This window comes from Camelus bactrianus, chromosome 10, assembly GCF_048773025.1.
Source record: "Camelus bactrianus isolate YW-2024 breed Bactrian camel chromosome 10, ASM4877302v1, whole genome shotgun sequence".
NCBI lineage: Eukaryota > Metazoa > Chordata > Mammalia > Artiodactyla > Camelidae > Camelus > Camelus bactrianus.
The window spans coordinates 16,889,848-16,916,855 of record NC_133548.1 but is presented as its reverse complement, the minus strand read 5'-3'; the positions used below and the strand labels follow the sequence as shown (position 1 = coordinate 16,916,855).

At 43.3% G+C, this 27,008-nt stretch overlaps 1 protein-coding gene across 2 annotated transcripts in view; it reads left to right on the top strand.

Annotated features, from left to right (window-relative positions):
* Positions 1–27,008, top strand: part of EXT2 (exostosin glycosyltransferase 2) — a 137,614-nt gene that overhangs the window by 14,408 nt on the left and 96,198 nt on the right. For both annotated transcript variants that reach the window (XM_074372142.1, XM_074372143.1), the window contains exons 2-7: positions 1,912–2,477; positions 3,648–3,737; positions 8,593–8,709; positions 20,965–21,160; positions 22,971–23,110; positions 25,722–25,815. In XM_074372142.1, coding sequence (XP_074228243.1) covers positions 1,942–2,477; positions 3,648–3,737; positions 8,593–8,709; positions 20,965–21,160; positions 22,971–23,110; positions 25,722–25,815 — 1,173 coding nt within the window. In that variant the 5' untranslated portion in view covers positions 1,912–1,941. The remainder of the gene's footprint in view (positions 1–1,911; positions 2,478–3,647; positions 3,738–8,592; positions 8,710–20,964; positions 21,161–22,970; positions 23,111–25,721; positions 25,816–27,008) is intronic.

Genomic DNA, 27,008 nt, shown 5'->3' with positions numbered 1-27,008 from the left:
AGTAGTTGGGCTTGGGGTCAGACCAGGAGCATCCTGCTCTTGTTAGAATGACAGAGAAAGTGAAATAGCTCTGGTGCCTGCATTTCTGTCCTGAAATCAATTAGCATATATTGAATGGCTGATGTATATACCCCAAAGATGATCATCTTTAAGCTTAAAATGTATGAACTTTCATACAGTATTCCATGACGAGCACATTTCTTGATATGTTCCAGATCATGGTCTCAGAGAGATACAGGTTAAAATTATTTATTACTATTCAGCACATTGTACCCAAAAAGTTGATAATGATTGCAACATTCAAGGCTTGACAAGACCCTACTGGCTAGGTAGAAAGTAGTTTTACAAAGTGGGCATAACTGGGGAAAACTCTGTTAAGCCAAAGTGAAAATGGTTAATAAACCCTAAGGTGGTCTATGAGCTTTTCAGTTATTTCTCTTTATACTAATAGCTTTTCTGAAAGATCAGTGAGTAGAATGAGAGCATTCTAAAGTTGGGATTTTGACACGTGGAATGCTGAAGTCGCTTGTTGCAGTAACAAGTCTGTGACATAATGCAGCCACCCCTCCCCACGAGGTATCTGGGCATCAGATGTGGGGGGCTTGTTTGGTCAGGATCTTAATTTGTGGTCTGCAGGGGAACTCTGCACTTTCAGCTGAGAACTAAGAATTTTCTTTGTATCAGTCAATGATGCTTATTGGCTGTTTCTTTTATCTATTACTATGTAGCAAACCACCTCAAAACTTACAACAGCAGCAATCATGTATTTGCTCAGGATTCTGCCATCTGTGCAGAGCCTGGTGGGGATCGTTCATGTCTGCTCCACATAGTCTCCTCTAGGGTCTTCCTGAGGTTCCCTTCACCCTGGAGCTCAGCTTCCTCACCACGTGGCAGCCAGCCTCCAGGAGAACAAAGGCAGCAGCCGCAGGTCTTGGAAGGCCTGGGCTCCAAAGTCCCAGAAGCTCACTTATGCTGCATTCCCTTGGTCAAAGGAAGGCACAAAGCTAGTCCAAATTTAGGAGGAAGGGAAATAGATTCCATCTTTTGCTTGGAAAAGTGGTTGCATGTTCACCATTGGGAAGAACTGCCACCATTAAGTCTTTAGAAATGGATCTACCACACTGGCCTTTCTTTCCCCCTCCCTTCTCCTCTGCTTCCCTCACCCTCACTTCTTTCTTCATTTCTTCCTTCCGTCTAAATGTGCCAGCTATCCCTTTATTATCAAACATCAGTGTGTATTTTATTGAAGGTTAAAGATTAATCTTCTTCTCTAATACCCCTTGGTCCTTTCTTGGTATTTTCCTAGTGGTATTGTTTACATTTTGTATTTTGTCCTGGTTTTGTCTGTCTCATTAGCATCTTGATTCCTCTTAGGTAGGCCTTTGGTTTCTTCTTTGTTTCCTTCACAGCACATGGTAGGCGCTCTACAAGGGCTGAATGAATGAATGAATGAAAGCAGGCTTTGGAACAACCAAGCATCAGTTTGTCTGATGAAGCTTCAGTTGTTAGGCAAGTGTTTAAAAACAAAATGAAACAAGTGTCTTCAGCTGTTCCGCTTTTGATTTTTCTTGCTTGGTCAGCGCCCCTCTTCCCTGGTCCCACACATTTACCAGCTTATGCTTTCAGAGAATATGTATTTATAGGTTATACTTACATTTTTACATTATATAACAACATTTTTGTTAAGTACTATATGTAGTATTAAATACTAAATGTAGCGTATAGCATATACTCATGTACAAAAAGTATTTTGGTATTTATTTTATTTATAAGAAGGGTCAGAAATCCCTTTTCATTATTTCATCAGACCACTTCAGGGAAAGAAATAGGTATATGCAAAGTCAAGCAGCCCCTTCCAGTGTCATTTGCCACCCTGAAAACTTCATTGTTCTCACTCCTCCCGGTACCCAGGAGAGTGAGGAGGAGGCTGTGTGTGTCATTATGTGTGCGTCAGTCAAGTACAACATCCGGGGTCCTGCCCTCATCCCGAGAATGAAGACCAAGCACCGCATCTACTACATCACCCTCTTCTCCATTGTGCTGCTGGGCCTCATCGCCACGGGCATGTTTCAGTTCTGGCCGCACTCCATCGAGTCGTCGAGCGACTGGAGCGTGGAGAAGCGCAGCGTCCGCGACGTGCCGGTGGTGCGGCTGCCGGCCGACAGCCCCCTCCCCGAGCGCGGGGACCTCAGCTGCAGAATGCACACGTGTTTCGACGTCTACCGCTGCGGCTTCAACCCGAAGAACAAGATCAAGGTGTACATCTACTCTCTGAAAAAGTACGTGGACGACGTTGGAGTCCCAGTCAGCAGCACCATCTCCCGGGAGTACAACGAGCTGCTCACGGCCATCTCAGACAGCGACTACTACACCGACGACATCACCCGCGCCTGCCTCTTCGTCCCGTCCATAGACGTGCTCAACCAGAACACGCTCCGCATTAAGGAGACGGCGCAGGCGCTGGCCCAGCTCTCCAGGTATCTAGCAAGCCTCCCGGGAACCAAAGGGCAGGAGGGGGAGAGGGAGTGCTTCTCCTCCTGAGCTGGTTTCCAGCCCCTGTCTCTCTTCTCAGGAGGGATTGCCTTGTAGGAGGAGGCTTGTAGGCTGCCTCGTAGGTGCTGGGAGCACCTGGCCTCCTGACCACGAGCAGCCGCGGTGGGTTCCCCGCTTCCTAACTAACGTTTAAAAGCTAAGGATGGCTTCCCATACTTTCCCCTTTAAATTTGAGTACTTTTCCTCGTTCTTTGTTACTTTTATAATACACATTCACTGTAAAAAGACTGAAAATACAGGTGAACAAAAAGAAGAATGAATTCAAAAATTCATTTCATAAACCTGCCTCTAAGAGATAATCATTAATCTTTTAATATTGTTTTAAGTCATTTTTTGTATAAAAAATATACATAGGCATATAAAATGGATAAAGATTTACTATATAGCACAAGAAATTATAATCAATATCTTGTAATAAACTATAATGAAAAAGATTGAAAAAAAAGATATGCACATATATATGTATAACTGAATCACTTTGCTATACACCGGAGATAAGCACAATATTGTAAATCAACTATACTTCAATTAAAATATATATATATATACACATAGGCATGAATGTATACATTCTTGTATAGATGTTTATATATATATGCATGTGTATATATACATTTTTCTCAAGAATGGGAATCACACAGCAAAACATGTTTTGCTGCCTTTTCCCCTTAATATAGCATGAATAGATTTCAAAAAAATTCATATTTATATATCAATTCTATATAATTTTAAGGGTTATATAGTATTCCATTTTGCATACATTCCGTTATGTATTTAACTGGCCTTCTGTGTTTTATTTCTATTTTGTTTCTTTAACCAGATGGTAAGCATTCAGATAGTTTTCAGGTATTTATTATTGTAAGCAGTTCTGCAGTGGTCAGGCTTGAAGTACACATCTACCCAGTTTTCCCTTCAAGGAGCCAGCCCTGTGCCTGATGCACTGTTGGGACGTCCAGGCATTCACTCTGCATACCTGCAGAGAAGTGGCCTAATATGGGCTGGAGATACTTGCTGCTTGTCATCCAGGAGCTTACTTGTCTTTGTTTCTTCATAGTTGACTTGTGAATTCTCCTACATTTTGAATCTCTTAATAGGTGGGATCGAGGTACAAATCATCTGCTGTTCAACATGTTGCCAGGAGGCCCCCCAGATTACAACACGGCTCTGGATGTCCCCAGAGACAGGTAGGTGTATTTGAGGTTGTCCTTGTGATGAGTTTCTGAGGATTCAGTAAACTCAGACCCTTTTGTTCGTGTGGAATCGTTTTCCTACGCCCACCGGGATGTACTGTGGAATCAGAATTGTTTGTTAAAGTGGAAAATTGTCTGAGGCCTTTCCCTCCTCAAGATGTAGAAGCATTGGGGCCTGCCTCAATCTGTCGTGGGAAGCCAATTAGAGCTTTGGTTCTAGCGGAGCACCTTAAAAAGCGATCTTGTTTCCTTGGTCTGGGTTTTGCTCTCCTGAGTGCAGCACCCCAGCCCCCAAGGCCTTGTTCATCGCTGGGATGTGTCAGGGCTCTCGCACTGCAGGGCATCTGCAGGCAGTAGAGCTAACGGAGGGAGGGGGTGTGGATGTGTGAAGGGATACCTGGAGCCTGTGAGGTCGGGGAAGTGAGGGCGCTCTGATTAGCACTGACTTTGTTGTTTCAGGCAGTGATCTTCTTTCCTTCCCTCCTAATAAAACTTCCAAACAGGCAGATGTGCTGTGGGGTGGCCATGATTGCACGATTGTGATTCTGAGTTCATTTACTTACTGTCTTTATCGGCCCTCCTGTGCACTGACCGCACCACTCTGGCTGGAGGCCTCCTGGAAAACTCAGGAGGGAGGCGCTGCTTACGGTTCCTCTCCTCATACTTGGTTCAAGGCTCTGACAAGAGCAGAAAGCTTGGGCCCAACATCAGGGTCCTGGGCAATATGCAAAGTAGAGGATTATTCTTAAGTGTATGTATGAGCTCGTTAATAACCAACTTTATTACAGTTGATGTTTAACTCTTGAAATTATTGTTACAGAAAAAGGTGAGAGAACAGCCTGAGGCCAGCTGTGTTCTCAATTGATTAGAAGCCAACATTGTCATGTATGAAAATCTACACTTAGTACCACTTTTCCCAGAAGATTAAATCTAAGCCCTCTTTGCTTTAAGTGATTATCTAGAGTCAGTGTTGAGTTTCTATCTGGAAATACAATTATCACTGGAAGAGACATACACCCAGGACCATTCCTCAGCTTTGGTGTAGAAACCAATTTGGACGGTAGAGGGCAGTCAGGTCACACAAATTCTGCACAAACCAGCTGAACACAAGGATATCCCTGGTTTGGCTTTCAGCCCCCGTATTCCTGAGTGGGCTACTGTTTTATGCATTTGGTTGTTCTGGGAAAGTGAAATACTTCAGAGGATAGAGAAGGGAAGGGAAAGAGCTGTTAGGAATGCAATGTCTTCACCTGCTGTTCTGGGTTTGTTTTGAGAAGAGCTTATTTCTGTTTGGGACATTTCACTTTTTGCTGACATTTTGGTATATGTATCTGCATGGGAGAAGGATTTTATTTTTATCAAGTGCACATGTTAAATGAGGTTTCATTTCTCTGCAGGAAAGTGTCAAGTAGTCAGGAGAGAGTTTAAGTTCTTGCTGGTGCTTAGGTGTTAAGGATCAGGAAGGTTAAATCGTTTTCCCTATGCTTGTATTTTTGTAAGTGATTATAGGCAATCCTATAGCAAGTAATGAATCACCGTATAGTCCTCCTTTATCTTTGCATGTGGGAAATTTCATTTTGAAGCCTAGGTGGTCTTCTGGTTGGGGTAAGGAATAGTAGATTTGCTTGTTAATTTTTCTTATCCTTTGTTCTTGCTCCTGGATTTAGAGAAGGCAAGAACCATGAGTGTAGAATGGTTTTAGCAGGAGCTGCATACCTGACTATTCAGAAATTTGAAAATACGCTAGATTAGACTGTTTCTAAGATTCCCTTCAAGTCTAAAGTCGTAGGTGTGATTATTTAAGAATTATTTGACTTGGGGATATGCAAGGAAAGGTCAGCTCAGTGAGTGTATCTTTTATACTGTTTAAATCTATTTCAAATCCTGCTCTGGTTTTACTCCCTTACGGAGAGGTAATCACCATTCTCAAATACTGTTTATTTTTCTAGTCTTTATTTGATGGGTTTATAGTCGAACACACACACACACACACACACACACACACACACACACACACACACACACACACACACACACACACACACATATATACACGTACCCATTTTATTTTAATTTAAATGAGAGCAAATTATACCTTTTCAGTGCCCAACTTTGCTGATCTTTGTTTCCTTTACTCAACTTTGTTTTCTCACCAGGTTGTGTAATTTAACCTTAGCTTTTTATTATCCTTTTTTGTGAATACCCCTCATAAATGTCTACTTTTGTGTGAGTGTATATTTATTTATTTTAACTTGTTATGGAAAATCTTTAACCTACATAAAGGAAGTGAGACTAGCTCAGTGAGCTCCACGTACCCACTGTCCAGCTTTGGTAATTGTCAACTCAGTTCATCTGTACTCCTCTCACTCCCTCCAGGCCCCGCAGATTATCTAGAAGAAAATTCTAGGTGTTATATCTTTACATCTGTAAATATTTTCACTTGAGACTCTGCGTGATAAGAGCTTTTTAAGAAACATAACAAAAATACTATTTCATACCTAAAAAAATTAATAGTAATTCTTTAATATCACCAGATATTCACCAAATATCTAGCCATTGATCAAATTTGCTGGTCTCATAAATTTTTTTTACACTTATTTTTTAAATTGTTTGTTTGTGTCAGTAAACAAATGAGGATAACCAATCGAATTGGTCAGCTTTTTTTCCCCCTCAAAATCTGAAGCTTGAGGCTTTATTTTTTTTCCACTATGGATTATTGCAGAATATTGAATATAGCTCTCAGAACTTGGAGCTTTATATTTAAGGAATTTGCAGGCCTGATTACTTGCGTAGTTTAAAAGGAAGCAAAAGATACACTTGCAGGCGAACTATATTTAGATTCTGTGAATCCTCGGATGGGAGGAGGAGAGCTGTGAGAGCATCTGGGGAAGACCTGAGGTAGGGATGGTGGAGTCCACGAGGCCGTGAGGAGGAGGGCTCCATGACGGAGATGTCCCAGAGTCAGCAAGTCCCCAAAAGTGCTGAAGATGCTGGTGGACACTTGGACTGATAGAGCACTTGACCTAGTATGAGTGTGGTCATTGTGGTCATCACAGCCATACTTTCTTAGCTGAGAATTTTCTATTCAGTCTCTTGCAGCTTTGAAACTGATCTCTGATTTGGGGAGACATAATGGGAAAACAGAATGTGCTGCTCAGAAATTCACTTTTCAGTCAATGTAAAACATGTGTTCTGTAAAGCAAGGGATGCATACAGTTTTTCTGCATTATAATGTTAGGGAAACCCTGGCAGAAGAAGATACAGTGACTTAGAGCCGAGGTCTGTCAGCAGCAGGGTGGGTGTGAGGCTTGTTTGACCGATTGCAGTGGTGGCTCCTTCTGAGATCACGGACGAGATGGCACATGTGTGATATGCAACCTGCTTCGGGTGACATGCTTTCCCACTGCTGGTGCTTAACCCCCTCCCTAACCCCGCTGGGGCTCCAGGGACAGAGTAACAGTAAAAGTTGGTATCGTGTACACCCGCTTCCTTTCTCACCGCATATGCGCACTCCTGCCTCTGGGGCGGGGGTGCATTTACCTCATCAGCCACTACCCTGGCTTACCTGGACTGCCTGGTGCCTGTATATTGGATCCAGGTTTGCTTCTCTGCACATAGGTTGGGGGGGCCCATGCAGTCTGCTTGCCATCATGCTCATGGAACCTACCCAAATTCATGTCGGGTGGATTCATTGCTGAATGCTAATCAGGAAAAATAAGACCGTATGTTGGTACTAAGGCTAGTCATTAAGTTTTACAGAGCGGACTGGCAGCTGGAGAGTTTTTGAGCCTGCACATTACCTCCCTAAGCAATTCTTGGTTTCATAAAGCTTAAACAAACAGATTGGGATTTGCAGGGGTGGTATGAAAATCTTTGAACTTAAACTGGTCATGTTAGGAGGGAATGTGGGCTGTCATCAGGACAGGGAGGGGATTGGTAGCAATCAATATTGCAGAAAATGGGGTTTTTGCATTCAGACATTTTGGCTCAGACTGAGGAGTGCGTGCAACTGGCAAAACTCAGTCCCAGTAAGAGACTTGATGGGCTTGGGGCCCTGGGGACAGAATAACTGTAAAAGTTGGTGCGATATACACCTGCCTCCTTTCTGATGAGGTGTCATTGTACTACTTGCTGGATCCAATCAAAAGAGTGCGTTCATGGCTTTCTAATTAAGGAGAATAAGAGCTTGTGCATGCAGACGGCAAGAGAAGGACTAAAGGTCCAGTTCTGGGTTCTGCTTCCTGAATGGGGAATTGGGGTAAGAAGACTGGGTAGCTGGAATGGATGGTGAGAACTGCTGGAAGCTACACAATTCACACATAACTCTGGGGTGACAGTGGAAAGAACTGCCTGGGGCGGGAACTCTAGAGAGACCGGGGCATATGCGGTGTGAGATGTGATCCTGCACCATCACCAGTGCTCCCTTTGCCCATTGTCCCCTGAGATTCTAGTCAGTGGGTCGGTAAGGGACTGCCCAGCCAGTCTTCCCGTGCAGACCTGTTATATTCCTGTTACTGTAAGTGTGTTTTAGAAGAGAGGTGAACGAGATCCGAATCAGAGGAGCTATTCGTAGGGTGTCCTCCTGGCTGTGATGTTCTTTACAACAGGGAGAGTAAGGAAAGACTACTTGGACCTCAGAGGAAGGCTGGTGACTCAGGAGTAGGAAGGAGCTAGTGTCCAGGAGATGTGATTGTGTAGCATTTAGCACAGTGTCTATAGAAAAGTGTCTTGGGAAACATTAGCTGTGGTTGATATAATTAGAAATATTCAATTACCCCTTTCCACAGAGCTTATCAGAATGAAGACCTTTTTTTCTTTCTCATCATTTGACAAAATTCTTTGCTTTCAGGGCTCTGTTGGCTGGAGGTGGATTTTCTACTTGGACTTACCGGCAAGGCTACGATGTCAGCATTCCTGTCTACAGTCCACTGTCCACTGAGGTGGACCTTCCAGAGAAAGGACCAGGGTAAGGGACATTCAGTGCAGCCAGGTGTGCTGGGAGATGCCGGCGAGGGCCAGCAGGGCAGGTACCACAGCAGTCAAAGCCTCGATTACAGGCCAGGGCCCTGGAGTCTGCTGTCTCTCTTGCCCACCTCAATCCTGTTTGTCCTTCAGTTCTCTCTCACGCTTAGTAAATTTGCTGCCTCCCAAGCTTCCCGAGCCAGAAGTCTGTGTGGTGTCTTTAACTCCTTCCTCTCCCTTACTACCTGTATCAAAAGAATAAGTCCTCCTGATTCTACATCCTAAGTATTTTTGAGACGTGTCTACTTCTCCGTCTCTCTGCATCCACCTGCACCAGGTTACGGTCCTCTCTCTTTGGGTTGCTGAAAAGGCTTCCTCCATGGTTTCTGCTTCTAGTCTTGCTGCCCTCCAGTCTGATTGTTGGCATCACATTGTACTTAGAAGCTCAGACTGCTTAAAATGTCTTTCAAGACCCTAGACCACATGACCGCTGTCTCTATCTCTAGCTTTTTTTTTCCTTTTAGTTCTTAGAACAACTTTGGTCTCAGTTTTTTGGGCTGTGAACACTTTGCAGTGTCTGGAAATCTTTTTCCTCATTTTCATCAGACATGACCTGCTAGTCCTGTAGGTTTAACTTGAATACCACTTAGTTGGGGGCACACTTTCTAGCCCCTGGAATGGCACTCCTAGTGTACCTTCATGCCCTTGTAATTACACTTAAGCCTTCTCTGCTTTGGATTGTGGATTTTGTAAGCTGTGGCCAGGTCTATTTTTGAACTGCTGTGTTCTCTTTGCTTGGCACATAATTGGCTCATATTTCTGAATTATGAGTGAGGAAGTGAAAAGGGCTGGTGGCGTGGATTTGCAGGGCATTTTTTCTTTTTCTTCTCTTTTCCTTTCTTTCTCCTTCTTCTCCTTCTCCTTCTCCTCCTCCTCCTCCTCCTCCTTCTCCTCCCTCTCCTCCCTCTCCTCCCTCTCCTCCCTCTCCTCCCTCTCCTCCCTCTCCTCCCTCTCCTCCCTCTCCTCCTTCTCCTCCTTCTCCTCCTTCTCCTCCTCCTTTGCTGTTGTCTAAAAAATTGTGTTAATTCATGGTGAGAATCTTAATGAGCTTTAAGCAAACATTATGATAATAGCAGTCTTTACTTCTGTGACAAGTGCTCATGCATGAAGGTGACTGATTTGTATATTGCCACACTAGAAATGTTATACATACTGGATGAGATCTAAAAACCCACACATAGCATTTGGTGTCAGACATGAGTCTCAAGGAAACAGTTTGCTCACAGAACATTAGAACTATTCTTGAAGCATCCCAGACTTCCCCTTAGAAACCTTTATGGATTCTTCAAGAAGTAGGAGAACTTTTCCAAAGAGAAGACGTTTCACTCCTGTGCCTATGTTCTCCCTTGTGGCCAGGACCAAATTCTGGAACTTCCTTTAGGCAGAGCAAATGTTCATAGACAATGTATAAATCCCAGGTGAACTTCAAAAATTTTTTCCTGCCAACATGCAAGTGCAAAGAAAGACCAAACTTGTTGCTTAGGTCATCATCCTCTGTTAGTGGACTCCCAAAATTGACTTAATTTATTTTAATTGAGATGTAGTTCATATACCATGAAAGTCATTCTTTCAAAGTATACAATTCAGTGTTTTTGGTATATTCACAAAACTGTACAATTGTCATCTAATCACTGCTATCTAATTCCAGAACGTTTTCAGCACCCCCAAAATAAACCCAATACCTCTTAGCAGGCACTCTCTGTCCCTGCCCCCAAACTTTACCACCCCTCTGCCGACAACAACAGCTACTAATCTGCTTTCTGTCTCTATGGATTTGCCCATTCTGGACATTTTCTATAAATGTAGTCATACAATACGTGACCTTTTGTCTCTGCCTTCTTTCACTTAGCATGATGGTTCAAATTTTATCCATTTTGTAGAATAGAACCAATACTTCATTCCTTCTTTGGCTTAATAATATTTTCTCATATGGATGTACCACATTTTGTTTGTCCATTCTTCAGTTGGGAGACATTGGGTTATTCTGTTTTTTAGCCATTATGAATAATGCTTCTGTAAACATTCATGTACAAGTTTTTGTGTAAATATACTTTCAGTTCCCTTGGGTACATACTAAGGAGTAGAATTGCTGAGTCATATGTTCACTCTGTGTTTAACTTTTTGAGAAACTGCCAGAATGTTTTTGAAAGCTGCTGCACCATTTTACATTTTTACCAGCAATGTATAAGGGTTCCAATATCTTCACATCCTTGTCAACACTTATTATTGTCTTTTATTCTACCCACCCTAGTGGATGTGGAGCAGAATCACTGTGGTTTTGATTTGCATTTCTCTAATTAATAGTGTTGAGTATCTTTTCGTGTGCTTATTGGCCATGAAAATTTATATACCCACTTTGGAGAAATGTCTATTCAAATCATTTGCCCATTTTTAAATTGGGATGTGTTTTTATTGTTGACTTGTAAGAATTCTTTTATATATTTTAGATACTAGATTCTTATTAGATACATGATTTGCAGATATCTTCTCCCATTCTGTAGGCTGTCTTTTCACTTTTTTGATAATGTCTGATGCACAAATGTTTCTAATTTTGATAAAGTCCAATTTGTCTATTTTTCCTTTGGTTGCTTGCATTTTTGGTGTTATTCTTAAGAAACCATTGTCTGCACCTGTGTTTTCTTCTAAGCATTTTTATAGTTTTAGCTCTTATATTTTGGTTTTTGATCTATTTTGAGTTAATTTTTGTGTATGGTATGAGGTACGGGTCCAACTTCATTCTTTTACTTGTGGATATTCAGTTCTCTTAGCCATACTAGTTGAAAAGACTATTCTTTTCCCAATTGAATGATCATGGCACATTGTTGAAAATCAACTGGCCATAGATATATGGGTTTATTTCTGAACTCTCAGTTCTATTCCATTGGTGTATATGTCTGTCCTAGTGCCACTACCACACTGTCTTGATCACTATAGTTTTGAATTACTTCAAAAGGTAATTCAAGGTCCCTTGCATTTTAACTGCTTTTTAAAATAGGGCAACTTGCATGCTACAGATTTAATGGGATCCCTATCAAATTACCTATGACATTTTTCACAAAACTGAAACAAATAATCTTATTATTTATATGGAACCACAGAAGACCCAGAATTGCTAAAGCAGTCCTAAGGAAATAGAACAAAGCTGGAGGCATAACCCTTCTAGACTTCAGACAATATTACAAAACCACAGTAATCATTCTGTCTTTTTTGGGGGGGTGGGGGGGAGGTGTAATTAGGTTTATCTATTTATTTATTACTTTTGGTGGAGGTACTGGGGATTGAACCCAGGACCTTGTGCATGCTAGGCATGCACTGTACCACTGAGCTACACACTTCCCCCTGAGTTACAGTAATCAAACAGCATGGTATTGACACAAAAACAGACATATGGATCAATGGAACAGAATATTGAGAGCCCAGAAATAAATCCCCACACCTACAGTCAATTAATCTTCAACAAAGGAGGTAAGAATATACTGTGGAGAAAAGACAGTCTCTTCAGCAAGTGGTGTTGGGAAAACTGTACAGCTGTCTGTAAATCAATAAAGTTAGAGCACTCGCTCACACCTTACACAAAAATAAACTCAAAATGGCTTAAAGACTTAAATGTAACACATGACACCATAAAACTCCCAGAAGAGAACACAGGCAAAACATTCTCTGACATAAATCGTAGCAATGTGTTCTGAGGTCCGTCTCCCAAGGCAATAGAAATAAAAGTAAAAATAAACAGATAGGATCTAATCAAACTTATAAACTTCTGCACAGCAAAGGGAAACCATAAACAAAATGAAAAGACAACCTACGGACTAGAAGAAAATATTTGCAGCAATGCAACCAACAAGGGATTAATTTCCAAAATAAACAGCTCATACAGCTTAATATCAAAAAACTAAACAACTCAATCAAAAAATGGGAAGAAGACCTAAACAGACATTTCTCCAAAAACATACAGATGGCCAATAGGCACACTAAAAGATGCTCAGCATTGCTAAGTATCAGAGAAATACAAATCAAAACTATAATGAGGTACCACCTTACACCGGTCAGAATGGCCATCATTAAAAAGTCCATAAACAATAAATACTGAAGAGGGTGTGGAAAAAAGGGAACCCTCCTGCACAGTTGGTAGGAATGTACAATGGTGAAGCCACTGTGGAGAACAGTATGGAGGTTCCTTTAAAAACTAAAAGTAGAGTTACCATATTATCTGGCAGTCCCACTCCTGGCCATATATCTGGAAAAGATGAAAACTCTGATTCAAAAAGATAATGAACCCCAGTGTTCATAGCAGCACTATTTACAATAGCCAAGGCATGGAAGCAACCTAAGTGTCCATCAGCGGATGACTGGATAAAGAAGATATGGTATACACATACAATGGAATATTACTCAGCCATGAAAAAGAGTGAAACAATGCCATTTGCAGCAACATGGTTGGACTTAGAGATTATCCTACTAAGTGAAGTAAATCAGATAGGGTAAGACAAATATGTGATACCACTTATATGTGGAATCTATAAAGTGATACAAGTGAACTTATTTACAAAACAGAAATAGACTCACAGACATAGAAAACAAACTTACGGTTACCAAAGGGGAAAGGAGGCGAGAGGGATAAATTAAGAGCTTCGGATTAACAGAGGTACACTACTATATGTAAAATAGATAAACAAGGATTTATAACATAGCACAGGAAACTACTTTCAATATCTTGTAATAACCTATAATGGAAAAGAATCTGAAAAAGTATAAATATATATATATTATATATACTTTTATATATAAAAGTATAAATATATATATATAATTGAATCACTTTGCAGTACACCAGAAACTAGCACAATATTGTAAATATATACTTCAAATAAACTTTTAAAAAAATAAATAGGACATTTTGAATAAGTACAAATAAATAATAATCTAAACTGCCTTGTTCTTGTACAACAACAAAACTGGAACAGATTTACAAATTAAACGCAAACAAATCTACAAAACTAATAACGTTCAGGTTAACATAATGTCGTTGGTGAGGCTTTTTCTTTGTGACTGAATTGTGTCTTCATTACAGGATTTTGGGGTTTGCATGCTGGGTGGTGACGTACTTCTTCCCTGCCACTTCTGCTGTTTGAGCCACTAGGAAGCTTCCCTTTATATAGTCTACTGTGACATTATTTCTCTTCCTCTGGTACAGGTACATGATTTATATTTTTTCCCTAACATTTCTTACAAAAATCTTCAAGCAGATAGCAAAGGTAAAAAATTTTTATGGTGCACACCAGTATGCCCATCACTTAGGTTTTACCCCTAACGTTTTACTGTACTTGCCTCACATGATTTACACTTTAAGTCTTCCTTCTCTTCCTATTGGCCCATCAAATATGAACTTGAACAATGAAAACAATGAAAAATTTTTAGCAGCATACATCATTAAATATGAGAAAAAATATGCCTATGCTAATTTTTTGATCATCGCCAAGATGAAAATACAAAAATAAATCTATAAAGAATTTGCAGACTGGAAAAACTGATACAGTTCAATGCCACGTTTTGGGACTGGATTTCCATAAGTTGAGAAAGGGTGATCTGTGCAAGCCCAGCTGGTACCCTTTGGGGCAGTACGAGTTTCAGTCATGTACCTAGGATCTTAATTTGGCCTGTTTGTGCAGCACTGCACATGAAGACGCTAATGAATAGAGAAAAGTCAGTTGAAATTGAATACAAGTTTACTCCTCTGCTTGCTGCTTCTGTGAGCATTTACTTTAAACAAATTGTGTGATTTTAAATAGGTTTTTTTTTTTTAACCTTTTTTCTTTTTCTTTTCTTTTTCTATTGTTCTGGAGATTACTTAATTCAGTGTGGTTCCATCCACTTCAGTTCAAATCACACTTTTGTTGCAGGCCTATTTGGACCAAGTGTGGCCAGGCTGGTGGTTCTCAACAGGGAGAGGGGTTGATTTTGCCCCTCTTTGGGGACCTCTGGCCATCCTTGCAGCCGTTCTGACTAGCATGACTGAGGGCATGTGTCGGGGTCGCTAAGCCCACTCCAGTTTTGATGATGTGCCACAGGACTCAGTATGTAGACGTACTCGTGGCTGTGATTTATTACAGCAAAAGGATGTAAAGCACAGTCCGCAGAGGGGAGAGGCGCACGGGGTGAAGTCTGGGGAAGCCAGGGGCAAGCTTCCAAGGGTGCTCGTCCCTCGACGTCACACAGGAGGGGCGTCGGTACCCCAGCAACAGGGTGCGACAACACGTGTGAAATGTTGCCCGCCAGGGGAGCTCGTTAGAGACTCAGCACCCAGGGGTTTTATTGGGAGTTAGTCACGTGGGCTGTCTCTGCTCGGCACGTGCCATAATTCCAGACTTCCAGAAGGAAAGCAGTACTCAGCATAAACCCTACTCTTTGTACAGTTTGGGCCCAGTGAGCCACTCTTATCAGTTCTCCTCCAAAATTGAAGTTCCCACACACCAGCCGAGGGCCAGCCTTCCAAAGAAGAGAGTGTCAGGCCTGCTGTGTTAACTCTGTGGTGTGCAGGGTACTCTGGCATCTAGTGTGTGGAGGCCGGTCATGCTGCTAAACCTCTACGATGCACAGGACATCCCCTCAGCAAAGAATTACGGGGTCCAAATGTCAGCAGTGCTGTGGCCGAGCTGGCCTGAGCGAGACGGGGAGCAGGGGAGTCTGGCCCCACAGGCTGGCTCAGCTGCTCTGGGCTTCTTTCTTAAGGCTGCTTGCACCTAACTCTCTTTATCATCCAATCTCTGGGGTGTAGTCTAGCTCTTATATTGGTTTAGGACTCTCACCGCCCTTCAGATTGAATCCAGGGAAAAAAACATGCCAAAAGCAAAAGACTCAGTGAAAACAAAATGGAGTGGTTGGCTTTATTCCTTTGATAACTATGTAAGTTTCAAAAGCTAAAGCTCTAAATGTTCTTAGAAACAGTGAACAGTACATATGTGTAAATTTAAAAAATACGTACAATATATTGTGTATATGTATTTACATGCAATATATTGTATATGTGCAGTCAAGTTGTGACAGTTCTACCTAATAAAACTAGAAAATGAAAAGAAAACAAAATGAAGGAGAATAAATCATTCTGAACAGTAAACATTATTTTCAAGGAATAGTTTCAGAGATTTACAAGCTGCTCTATCGGTGGTGTTTTCTTGGTAACTTAATCTCTAATCTTTATGTATAAACTAGATAGAAACTAAGATTTTTAGATCATTTCAGGTCACAGTTGATTTCTGAAGTTCTGAGTTTCGGCAGCTAGAGAGAAGAACCGTCCATCTTCAAGGGCTGCAGAAGGATGCTGAATGCGCTATGGCATGGCCCTCCCTCTGCTGGCCAAGAGGTGGATTCTACAGCCCGACTTGGACCCACCTCTCTGTTTCCCCACCCGCTTGCAGTTTGACCCAGCAGTTGTGGTGTTGCTTTTATAAACAACACTTCTCTCCCTCTGGAAAAAGAAAAGAAAAGGAAAAAGAAAGCAAAGACAGGCCCCAGACTCATCACCCTTTGCAGGGACTTGGGAGGAGGCAGTATGGGTGACCCCGTGGCAACATTTGGGATCTGTTGCTCTTTGTGAGAGTTGCTTTTGAAGGGAATTCCCACATCTCTTGAGGGCTGCATAGAGTAGCAAGAGCTTTGTTTTTATTTTTATTTTAAATCTTTCTCAGTATTTTTCAATGGGAAGCTAAGGGTTGTTGCTATTGATAGCTTCTTCTCACAGCTGTGTTGGCCTCAGCTGGAATTCTTGTCATGTTCTCTCTAAAAGGAACTAAATTGGGAGTTTACAGCTGTTACTATTGAGGGAGACTTCGAGTTCTCAGCATGATTTTACTTAAGCTTCGATATCAGCACTGCTGGGAGGAAACATGAAAGTCATAGCTGGTAATTTTAGTCCTTGAAAGAAAAACAAATTCATCTTAAATTTTTATTTGCTTAAAACTAAAATGGGCCTCCCCCATCAACCAACCATCTGCCAGATTGGGGAAAGCCAGCGTGTAAGCAGGGGGAACATTTTTAGACTCTTGTTCACATCTGCACACTTGTATAGGAAATGGCGTTGTGGTCGGGTGGGGACCAGTGAGCCTGGTGACTGAGTGTCTAAAATAGAACCATGTTTCTTAACAGTGAAATCTAACCCACACTTTCTTTACTCAAGAGCTTCTTTGAGCACCATGTGTGTTAGCATATGTATTTATTTCTCTGTCTGTATACATGGATCTCTCTCTCTATGTTTATTGAAAACTATGCATTCGTATTGGTATCTCCAATTCCAAACAACACCACAGGGGCATTCTGGTTTTCCCTCTTTATATATCTGTAAATCCCTTCTCTGGCAGTGAGAAATCCAGCTCCCATTACCCTCAGTATCTTTACTTTTTGGTCGACCCTCTTGCCCCCTTCCCTGCACAGATGCCCTCCCCACCCTGACTCCTGCATCCCCACATTGTGCTCCTGCTGCTGTCTCCCGCTCGCACCCCAGTGCACATACCCTCCTCCCCCTTCTTGGGTTCTGACAGCCCACATTGGAGGGATGCTCCTGCTGCCATCACCTTCCCCACCACCCTTTTCAGCCTGCCCAGGCTCTGACACTCTCCTGGCTACCCAGATGTCTTCCTAACCTCACTCGGTCTCCAGCATCCTGTGCTGCATTGCCATAGCTACCCCTACCCGTACCCCTTCCCCTAGTTCAGAAACATTATTCACTCTTTTAGGGATCTCATACCTGTGCCAGGCCACCTCCTTGCTTGTCTCCCAAATAGAAGCTCTCCCCCTACTAGGCCTTCAACACTCTGTGGACCATCTCTGTCCCACCCCATGCAGAAACACCCTCTTCCCTCCAGGACTCCAGCACTCCACAGCCTCCTGAATAGACACCCTCTTGTATCCCCACATGTCTATTCTTAGTGTCTACTTCATTTATTTCTACTCTGACCTTTATGATTTCTTTCCTTCTACTAACTTTGGGTTTTGTTTATTCTTCTTTCTCTAGTTGCTTTAGGTGTAAAGTTAGGTTGTTTATTTGAGATTTTTCTTGTTTCCTGAGTTAAGTTTTTATCGCTATAAACTTCCCTCTGAGAACTGCTTTTGCTGCACCCCATAGGTTTTGAATCATCATGTTTTCATTTTCATTTGTCCCTAGGTATTTTTTGATTTCTTCAGTCATACATTGGTTGTTTAGTAGCATATTGTTTAGCCTCCAAGCATTTGTGTTTTTTGCAGGTTTTTTTCTTATAGTTGATTTCTAATCTCATAGCATTGTGGTCAGAAAAGATGCTTGATAAGATTTCAGTTTTCTTAAGTTTACCAAGGCTTACTTTGTGGCCCAGCATGTGATCTATCCTGGAGAATGTTCTGTGTGCACTTGGAAGAATGTGTATTCTGCTGCTTTCAGATGGACTGCTCTATAAATATTGATCAAGTCTATCTGATCTAATGTGTCATTTAAGGCCTGTATTTCCTTATTGATTTTCTGTCTGGATGATCCATGGATGTAAGTGGGTGTTAAGGTCCCACACCACTACTGTGTTGCTGTCTATTTCTCCTTTTATGCCTGTTAACAGTTGCCTTATATATTGAGGTGCTCCAATGTTGGGTATATATGTATTTACAACTGTTATATCTTTTTCTTGGATTGATCCCTTGCATTATGTAGCGTCCTTCTTTGTGTCTTCTGACAGCCTTTATTTCAAAGTCTATTTTGTCTGAGATAAATATTGCTACTCCAGCTTTCTTTTGGTTTCCATTTGCATGGAATACCCTTTTGCATCCCTTCACTTTGTCTATATGTCTCTCTAGATCTGAAGTGGGTCTCTTGTAGACAGCATATATACAGGTCTTGTTTTTGTATCCATTCAGCCAACCAACATTTCTATTCTCATTCTAGACAGCCTTTTCTTACATAGAAAGTCTCCAGAAAAATCACAGAAAAACTCTGTGCTCTATGACATCCACCGTAGAACCATTGTCTTAAGAATTGGAAAGACCTCTTTAGAGACCATTTAGCTCTAACTTAGTGTATGACTTTTTACTATAACTTCTTAATGAAAAGTTTTCTGATTTATGATTTTAAAAAAAAACTCACCACAAGACAGTTCATTTCACTTTCAAACAGCTTTAAGCATTAAGGCAGTTTCCATGCCTATCTTGAGAGTTTGACTGTAGCTCCTTTGCCTGTTGAAGCAGCTAAGCACTCCGAGAGTGCTCCCTATATGTGATCTTTCCATCAAAAGTCATCCCTCTGAAAATTAATGCTTTTACAGAAGAAAATTTATTGAGGCTCAGGGCTAGGAGTAGAATCCAAGAGTCTGTTTCAGTGACTAGAAGGAATGCTTTTGGCTATAAATATTCAGCGTTTTGTTCAATAAAAGGTAATTTGGGAGAAGTTGCCCAGGATGAGAGGAACCAGTCTTGTACTGGTCTCCCTGCCGGGCTGCTCTTCCGTGTCTCCCTTGCGTCTGCTTGCCTCTGCCCTGCGCTCTGGGTCTGCACTGCCGTCAAGGGCAGCTCTCTCAAATGGAACTTTCAGAGAGGAGATGATCTATATTTGTGCTGTCGGGTGCCCACTGGCCACCAGTTGCTGTTGGGCATGTGAAATGTGGCTAATATGACTGAGGAACGGGATTTTAAGTTTTAATCAGTTTAAATGGCCTCATGTGGCTTCTTGCTGTTGGACAGTGACATTCTAGGGAGTCAGCTTGTCCCTTTCTTTCCTTCCTGTGGTGTGGGCAGTACCCTTTGCTTTTAGTTCAGCTGTAGAAAGAAATTATCAAAAGAAACAGTTCTGAGGATTTTAGAGCAGTCTGGCTGCATTGCTGTGTTTGCTGGAGTTGAGCTGAGCTGCTGGCGAGGTGAGTGTTCCCCTTCTCACTCCTCGCTCTGTGTGTTTTGGACATGAAGCTTAATGCTCGGGAAAGATGACGATGTACTCGGAGAATGATTATTCTTTGGCCGTGGGTGTGTGCATAAAGTTTTCTCCAGCTAAAACCTCCAAGTAAGTCTGAGAAACTAAAGAAAAATAAAACAATTACCCTTTCTTTCTTTCTTTCTTTCCAAAGCAAGAAGAAAAAGGAGAGGGGGCGGTTCAGACTGTAGGCTATTGGTCCTTTCTTATGCATAGCTTCCTATTAGCTTCCCTGGTGGCACTTCCTAGAGATGCACACCTTCAGTGTTGTCCCTGGTTGGTACCAGTTGGAGGTGGATTTAAGTGAGTAGAGCTCCTTGGTCTGATGGCGGTGTCATTTCTTCTAGAACCTGCTTTATATTATTCCTTTCTTTGACAGTGAGTCCTGCTGGTCCCTCAGCCTAAGTAGCGTTTATGCCCTGTAACCTCTTTGCCTTATGGGAATCTTGTCAGCCAAGAGGGGATTACTTATGTCTGGTCTCCCCAGAATCTTCCCCTTGACTCCTGGCTCACTAACTTTGTGTTCATGTTTTGTCTCTCGTGGAGCTAACTGGCGCTAGACCCTTGGAAGTCCTTTCATCACTCCATTTTCTTTTAAGCATCTATGATATCCAGATGTTCCATCCTTTGGTGAAGATAGTTTTTTCCACTTGTTCTCAACTACCAGTTTGGTCTTCCTGAGTCCATATGGCCTTGACGGTGGGGGCTGTCTTCCCTGGAGCTCCCCTACAGCATAGGGGTGCTGGGCAACAGCCGGAAGCAGTGTCTCACGTCTTCTCCTTTCACGGCCAGTGCTGCCCATCAAGTTCCCGTGATCTCCTGTTTGAAGGCTGCAGCCTGCTCTCAGGTCCTTTTCAGAGCAGAGAACTTGGATCTAACTAATGATAACATTTGATGTTTTTCTAAATAATCAACCAGTCATTCAGTTTCTCTCTTTACACACACACACGCACACACACACATGCACACATTTAAAGTATGCTCCCCAAGCTTGGCATGTTATAAGCATTTCCTCAAAACATTAAGAGCTTTTCCCAAATGAAATCTTTAATGCTTGCATGATATTTTTCAGCACGTGAATGAGTCATACATTACTTTCTTAGAGTATAGAATATTGTAAATACTCAACAATGCTACAGAGTGTAATTTCCCCAAAAGTCAAGGATGTGAATGAAGATGGGTGAAAAAACACTTGTTGCTGTAAGTTTAATATCAGAGTTGGCCTCACCTTGATTGACACACCGGCTGCCACCTCCAGGTCATTCATTTCCTCCTTCCTAGGCCGCGCCAGTACTTCCTCCTGTCATCACAGACGGCTCTCCATCCTGAGTACAGAGAGGACCTGGAAGCGCTCCAGGCCAAGCACGGAGAGTCAGTGTTGGTCCTGGACAAGTGCACCAACCTCTCCGAGGGTGGCCTGGCCGTGCGAAAGCGCTGCCACAAGCACCAGGTCTTCGACTACCCCCAGGTGCTGCAGGTGAGTGTCCTCCCTTACGCCTCTCGAGGCTCGCAGAGGTCATGACCACCAGGTGAAACTGACCCCAGCCCACAGGATGGTTTCCCACATGCAGCTCCCTGGGCTCCCCAAGGGGAGAAGAAAACTCGGTACTGCTCTTTCCTGGAGCCGCGTGACCTTCAGGTCCTTCAGTGACTGTGCACTGTTTGTGCAAAGCTGCTTGGCATACGGGTGTTCCCACTGCTTTCAAATATTCATCTTCAAAAACACACATCTGATAGATTTGCAAAGAAGCCACATAGACATAGCAAGCAGATGTATTTTGCTTGTATCCTTGTATTCATAATCCAGCCCAGAGAACTTTCCTTCTCTAAGGTGACAGCTTGTATCCTCTGACTGTGCTAGCCCGCAAGGCCATGCTCAGCTTTGCCTGGGAGTGGAAGGTTTTTATTTTTTGTTACTGTCTTGTCTTTTGGTGTTTCTGCTGCCCTCAGCACATCCTGCTGGTATCATGGGAGTGGCAGAGCTTCATAACCACAGGCAGGGCAGTCCTTTCGGGCGTGTGTTATAAGCAGGATATTTGACACCTCTCGGGCCTGGAGGCCAGGAATACAGAAGTTGAGTTTTATTCACTTAAATATTTAAAACACAGACAGGTTAGTTCAAGGAGAAATATCAAGGAGCTGGTGTGATTTTTTTTTTTTTCCAAATCTCCAAACAGAACTGGCCCATGCTGAGATTGTTAAAATACTTTCTCTTAAAAAGTGCTGCGTCTCCTCTGGAATGTCTGACTGATAACAGTGGTGATGTGAGTAGGAGTATTTATAGTAACCTTTGTCTAGACAGGAAGAATGGTTATCAGCACGTGTGTCCACATCTGGATGCCGACTCTTCGGGCTGGCAGAGCTGTCCACCTGCACCTCCGGGCGCCATGACTGATTCCCTCTCTCCAGTTTTGCTGCTTTCACAGTGATCCCGGGAGGAACGTGGCATCTTGAGTTTCTTCATATATTTTTTTCTGAACTGTCCTTTTCTCTAGCTTTAATGATTAAACAATGTTTTTGTCTTTGAATTTTTTTTTTTCTCCTGAAGAGGCAAAAACTGGGAGAAACTGAGGGTTAAAGACAGGGTCTTGTCTCATTCCCGTTGACTTACTGCAACTGCTTTTTTCTCTGGTATACCTCTCATCTTCCCAAATGTTGTCCACATCGAGTGGGCATGAGGGAGTGAACAGGGAAGACATATTTTGAGATTTTGCTTTTTGTTCAATTGATTGTTTCTAAATACAGCATATCTGTCTTAATGTGTTTTCAAAGGCATTGCATTCATGAAATGAATGTATTTTATACATGAAGCACACTGCTAGGTGCGTGGGGAGTAGAAAGATGAGGGGCGATTTGATGATTTCTGTTTGCGGGTCCTCTAGAGAGCCCGATGTGCCAGACAAAATAATTCTATTACAAGGTAGGCGGAGGTAAGCACTCTAAGTAGTGTGTGGCCACAGTGTGTGTACCCCGCACGCTGGGGCTAAAAGAAACCAGTCCCTGGGAAGTCACACTGTTGAGTGTCCCAAGGAAGATGTGGACATTTTCAGAATGCCAACAGTGGAGGCACTGAGGTGACGCTGAAGAGTGGAAATATGGAAGACTGCAACCACTGAAGCTTTTCGGTATTACTGGCGTGAGCTGTTCTCTTTCTGCATTTTTGTGTCAGGATGCCTCGGTATTGCTTGGCTTCAGCCCTCGGGAGAACTTCGTGGTCTGCAGGGATCAGAGTGAGTGGATCAGCGAAGCTGGTTTCTAATCCCCTTCCTGTGTCTGTGTTCCCGCAGGAGGCTACTTTCTGTGTGGTCCTTCGCGGAGCTCGGCTGGGCCAGGCGGTGCTGAGTGACGTGTTACGGGCCGGCTGTGTCCCAGTTATCATTGCTGACTCCTATGTTTTGCCTTTCTCTGAAGTTCTTGACTGGAAGAGGTGGGTGTTACCTTCTGATAAACTTTACACCAGGGGTTCTGCATGTACTAGATTTTAAAAGTCCCCCAAACAATTGTAATGCATTCTTAGATTTGAGACCTGCTCCTTTAGATCATTTTCCATCAGGAGAGTTAGTGCAGTGGTCTGGACCAGAGCTGGGCCAACTGAGGACTTTGGGCCAAATATGGCAGGCTTCCGGTTTTTGTAAAGTTTTATTGAAACACGGCAAACCCATTCATTTACGTATTATTTGTGACTGTGGTTTTTTTTTGTTTGTTTGTATTTTTTGCTATGGTGACAGCATGTAGTTTGTATGACAGAGATTACATGGTCCACAAAACCCCAAATAGTTACTATCTGGCCCTTTACTTGGCCCAGAGCAGTGGTTCTCAGCTATGACTGTGAAGTATACTCACTAGAAAACTAAAAAGCATGCCTGGGCTTGGTCCTCAGGAGTTTTAAAGCTCCCCAGGCAATTCTGATTTGTAGCCACAGTTGAGAACCACTGGTGTAGAGTCTGCTGGATTTGCATAAAATACTAGCTGGAGGAGGGGGACCTGCACACGGTGAAAGCTTAGATACACTCCCAGCGTACGGATAGACAACACGTAGGTTCTGCGTGGTTGTGGCTCTCGGTGCTATACTTAACAGAATAGTCTTGTGTTGTTTCATTTCCCTGGGACCTTGGAGGTGAAAGATTTTTGAAAATGAGTTCCTTTTGTACGTACCTCTCAGGCTTGTTTTTACCTCAAATGCTTAATTACTTTCTCCCCTCCCACCTTTTCCAATATTTCTGTCCAAGTCTGGTTACCACAGATATTTGAACAATGTAAGTAGCATTCATTCATGTAGACACTCATTCATCTCACATTTATTGGAAAGCCTGCTGTGAGTAACAGAGGCCCTACTCTTAAGCAGGCTGGCGTCCGGTGGGGAAGACAGAGCAACAGTTACAGCACTGTGTGATGAATGCTCTAACGGATGCACGGGGGGAGGCGATGGAAGCCCGGAGCAGGCAAGGAGCCTGACCCAGCCTGGAAGAGGCGGGTGTGTGACTCTGTGTCTTGGAGAAGTGAGGAGCCACCTCCAGTCACTTCCTTATCGGTGGAAACATGTGTTGAGTGCCCCTTCTTTGCCAGTTACTGTGTGGGGTATGAGGATACAAAGATGACCAAGGTCAGACCTTGCCTCCAGGAAGCTCTCGGTCTGGTGGGGGAAGACAGACAAGTCAGCCGGCAATGACCAGATACAGTGCTGAGATGCAGCCCTGGCTGGCTGTAATGCTAGGAGAGGGAGGAGGAGACGTGCCGTGGCCGCGGCTGTGGGGTTGGGGAGAGCTTCTCGGGGCAGTGACCTGAGCTGAGTCTGGAAAGATACTCATTCCTGTGAGGATCTAAACCTGCTTGGGTAGTTGTAATTAGGATGAGTGGTAGAAGGGCTCTGGATTTGAAGCCAGAAGGCTGAGGTTCAGGTAACCAGCTCTATTACCGGCTAGCTTTGTGATCTTAGCAAATCATTTAATCTTTTTTGAGCCTCAGTTTTCCCACCTATATGGTAGAGATCACTTACTTATTTAACAACTATTTGTTAAGTGCTGTGTGTGCTAGGCAGTATGCCTGGTGCCCAGGATTTGCTGGTGAATGGAACCAGGTGTGGTTTCCATCCTAATGGACTAGGGTAGTGGGCAGAGGGGGTTGCAGATTTTCATAAATTAACTTGTACAAATAAAATGACAAACTCTGCTAAATCCATGAAGAGTGAGTCACCATTTGGTCCTCTCTCCCTCACCCCCGGTCTCTAATCACTTCCCCTCGTCTCTTTTCTCTGTCCCCAACTCTTACCATCCTCGCCTGGCCTGGGCGAGGGGCTCCAGCTGTTCTCCCGGCTCCCACTCTTGCTTTCTTACTTTGTTCTAACACTTTAGGCAGAATGATCCTGTTGGAACATAACCAGGTCATGCCATGCTTTGCCTAAAACCTTCTGTGACTTCCTGTCTCAGTGAAAGCCAAGTCCTTCAATGGCCTGTGAGGCCCCAGACACCCTGCTGTGGCCCTCCCTTCCCTGTTGCTCTCCCGTCGGGTATCCTTATGGCTCTCTCACCCCCTGGCCTTCCTTGCCTGGTTTGCTCACCCTTGTATTACCAGGACCTAGCGTGTAATAGGGGCTCCATAAATAAATGCTGAATAAATGAATGGACTGGGGAGTACAGCTAAAGAAGAAAAGTCATTGCTAACTCAGAGCAGGCAGTGAAGAGTGAAGAAGAGTATACCCGGTAGGCAGATTTGCACATGCAAAGTTCCTGTGGTCGGGCAGAGTGTGGTGTGTGCAGTGAGAGGGTGCCAGTGTGGCTGGAGCACAGTGAGGAATGCACAAAGGATGGAAGATGCAAGGAGTGGCAAGTGGGTAGTGAGAGATGGAGATGGTAGGAGCTCCTCTGAGGTGGTCAGCCCAGAGAAAGGGGAAGGGAAGAGGGACTACTTATCTCAGGGACTGTGGGGCTGAGGGGGGGTTGGGGTGCCTTTGCTTCTGCTGGTGAGAATTAAACAAGACATGTATGTAGCAGTGCTTTGTGGAAAGGGCTGGACATCAATTGCTTTGTTATTGTCTCCAGAGCATCTGTGGTTGTGCCAGAAGAAAAGATGTCAGATGTGTACAGTATCCTACAGAGCATCCCCCAAAGGCAGATTGAAGAAATGCAGAGACAGGTAAGCAGCGAGGCAGCCCTGTGGAGAGGTGATGTAGGGGCTGTGAAAGGGTGGCCCTGACTGCTTGGATACAGAGCAACAGCTGCTGAGTGCAGGAGTGGCATTTATTTCCTCCAGTCTATCAACCAACCAGACTTCAAAGAGGAAACAGTTAGAGAGTCGCATCAGGTAAGGTTTGGAATAATAACTATCAGGTTTAAAACCGCTCCTGAGGCAAGCCTGCGGAGATTTTAGGGTCCTACCGTAGCAGTGTGGTAGGATGCAGAGCTGCACCCCTCTGGAAGGTGGTGGTTCTGGTGACTGAGCCAGCCGTGGAAGCCAGGACGTTTCAGGGTGATGCTTCCGAGGAGCTCTGACCTGGAGAATGTCGTTGGATGTGCTGGCCTGGGTTCCCGTTCAGCGGCCCTTGTGGTTAAGTGGTGCCCTCCTCTCCCCGGAACAGATACCACTCTCCTGCCTCCCTTTCCAGGTCTCTGGGCCACCTTCTGACGCCCCTTTTCCTGGGCTGCTCTCCACTGTCTAAGCCCCCGCTGGGGGTCCCATCTGGTCCTACTGCCCTTTCTCTCTCCGGGAAGAAACTTAGTTGGGCTTAAATGTGAAACAAGTTGAAAAATTTAAAAAGACTATCCCATTATCTGTCCTGTGCATGTTGTTTCTTTTTTTTTTTTTAGTAGATTTTAAAAAGTTTTTATTTTTATCAAAATTGTCTATGTAGGCAATGAGCAGAAGAGGAGGTTTGGAGGGCTCTTAGCACTGAGGACATAGCTGCCCTGTGCACCCCATGTCTTATTTGGCCCCCTCAATCTCTAGGCTGATTTTCTAATTCACTAAAACTCAGATGAGGTCAGCAGTTAAGTAACAACGGGGAAACCCGAAACTTAAACACGCGTATGCTGTGAAAAAAACGGTGGGGAGGCTAACCTCAACCTGGGATTTGTTCTAAAATCAGAACACCAGAATGTTTTACAGATGAGGTGACTGAGCTCCAGAGAAGGCAGTGCCATGGCCAAGGGTACAGAGTTAGTAACCCACCAAGCTGGCGTTTGACACAGGCAGTCAGGGGTCAGAACCTACAGACTTGATTATTGTGTGTCCTGCCATCTCTTTGGTTTAAGGGGCTTGGTACCAAAATAAAGAGGTGGACTGACCACATCCACGAAATTCCACTCCCTTCTAAAACCCTAAAATGACAG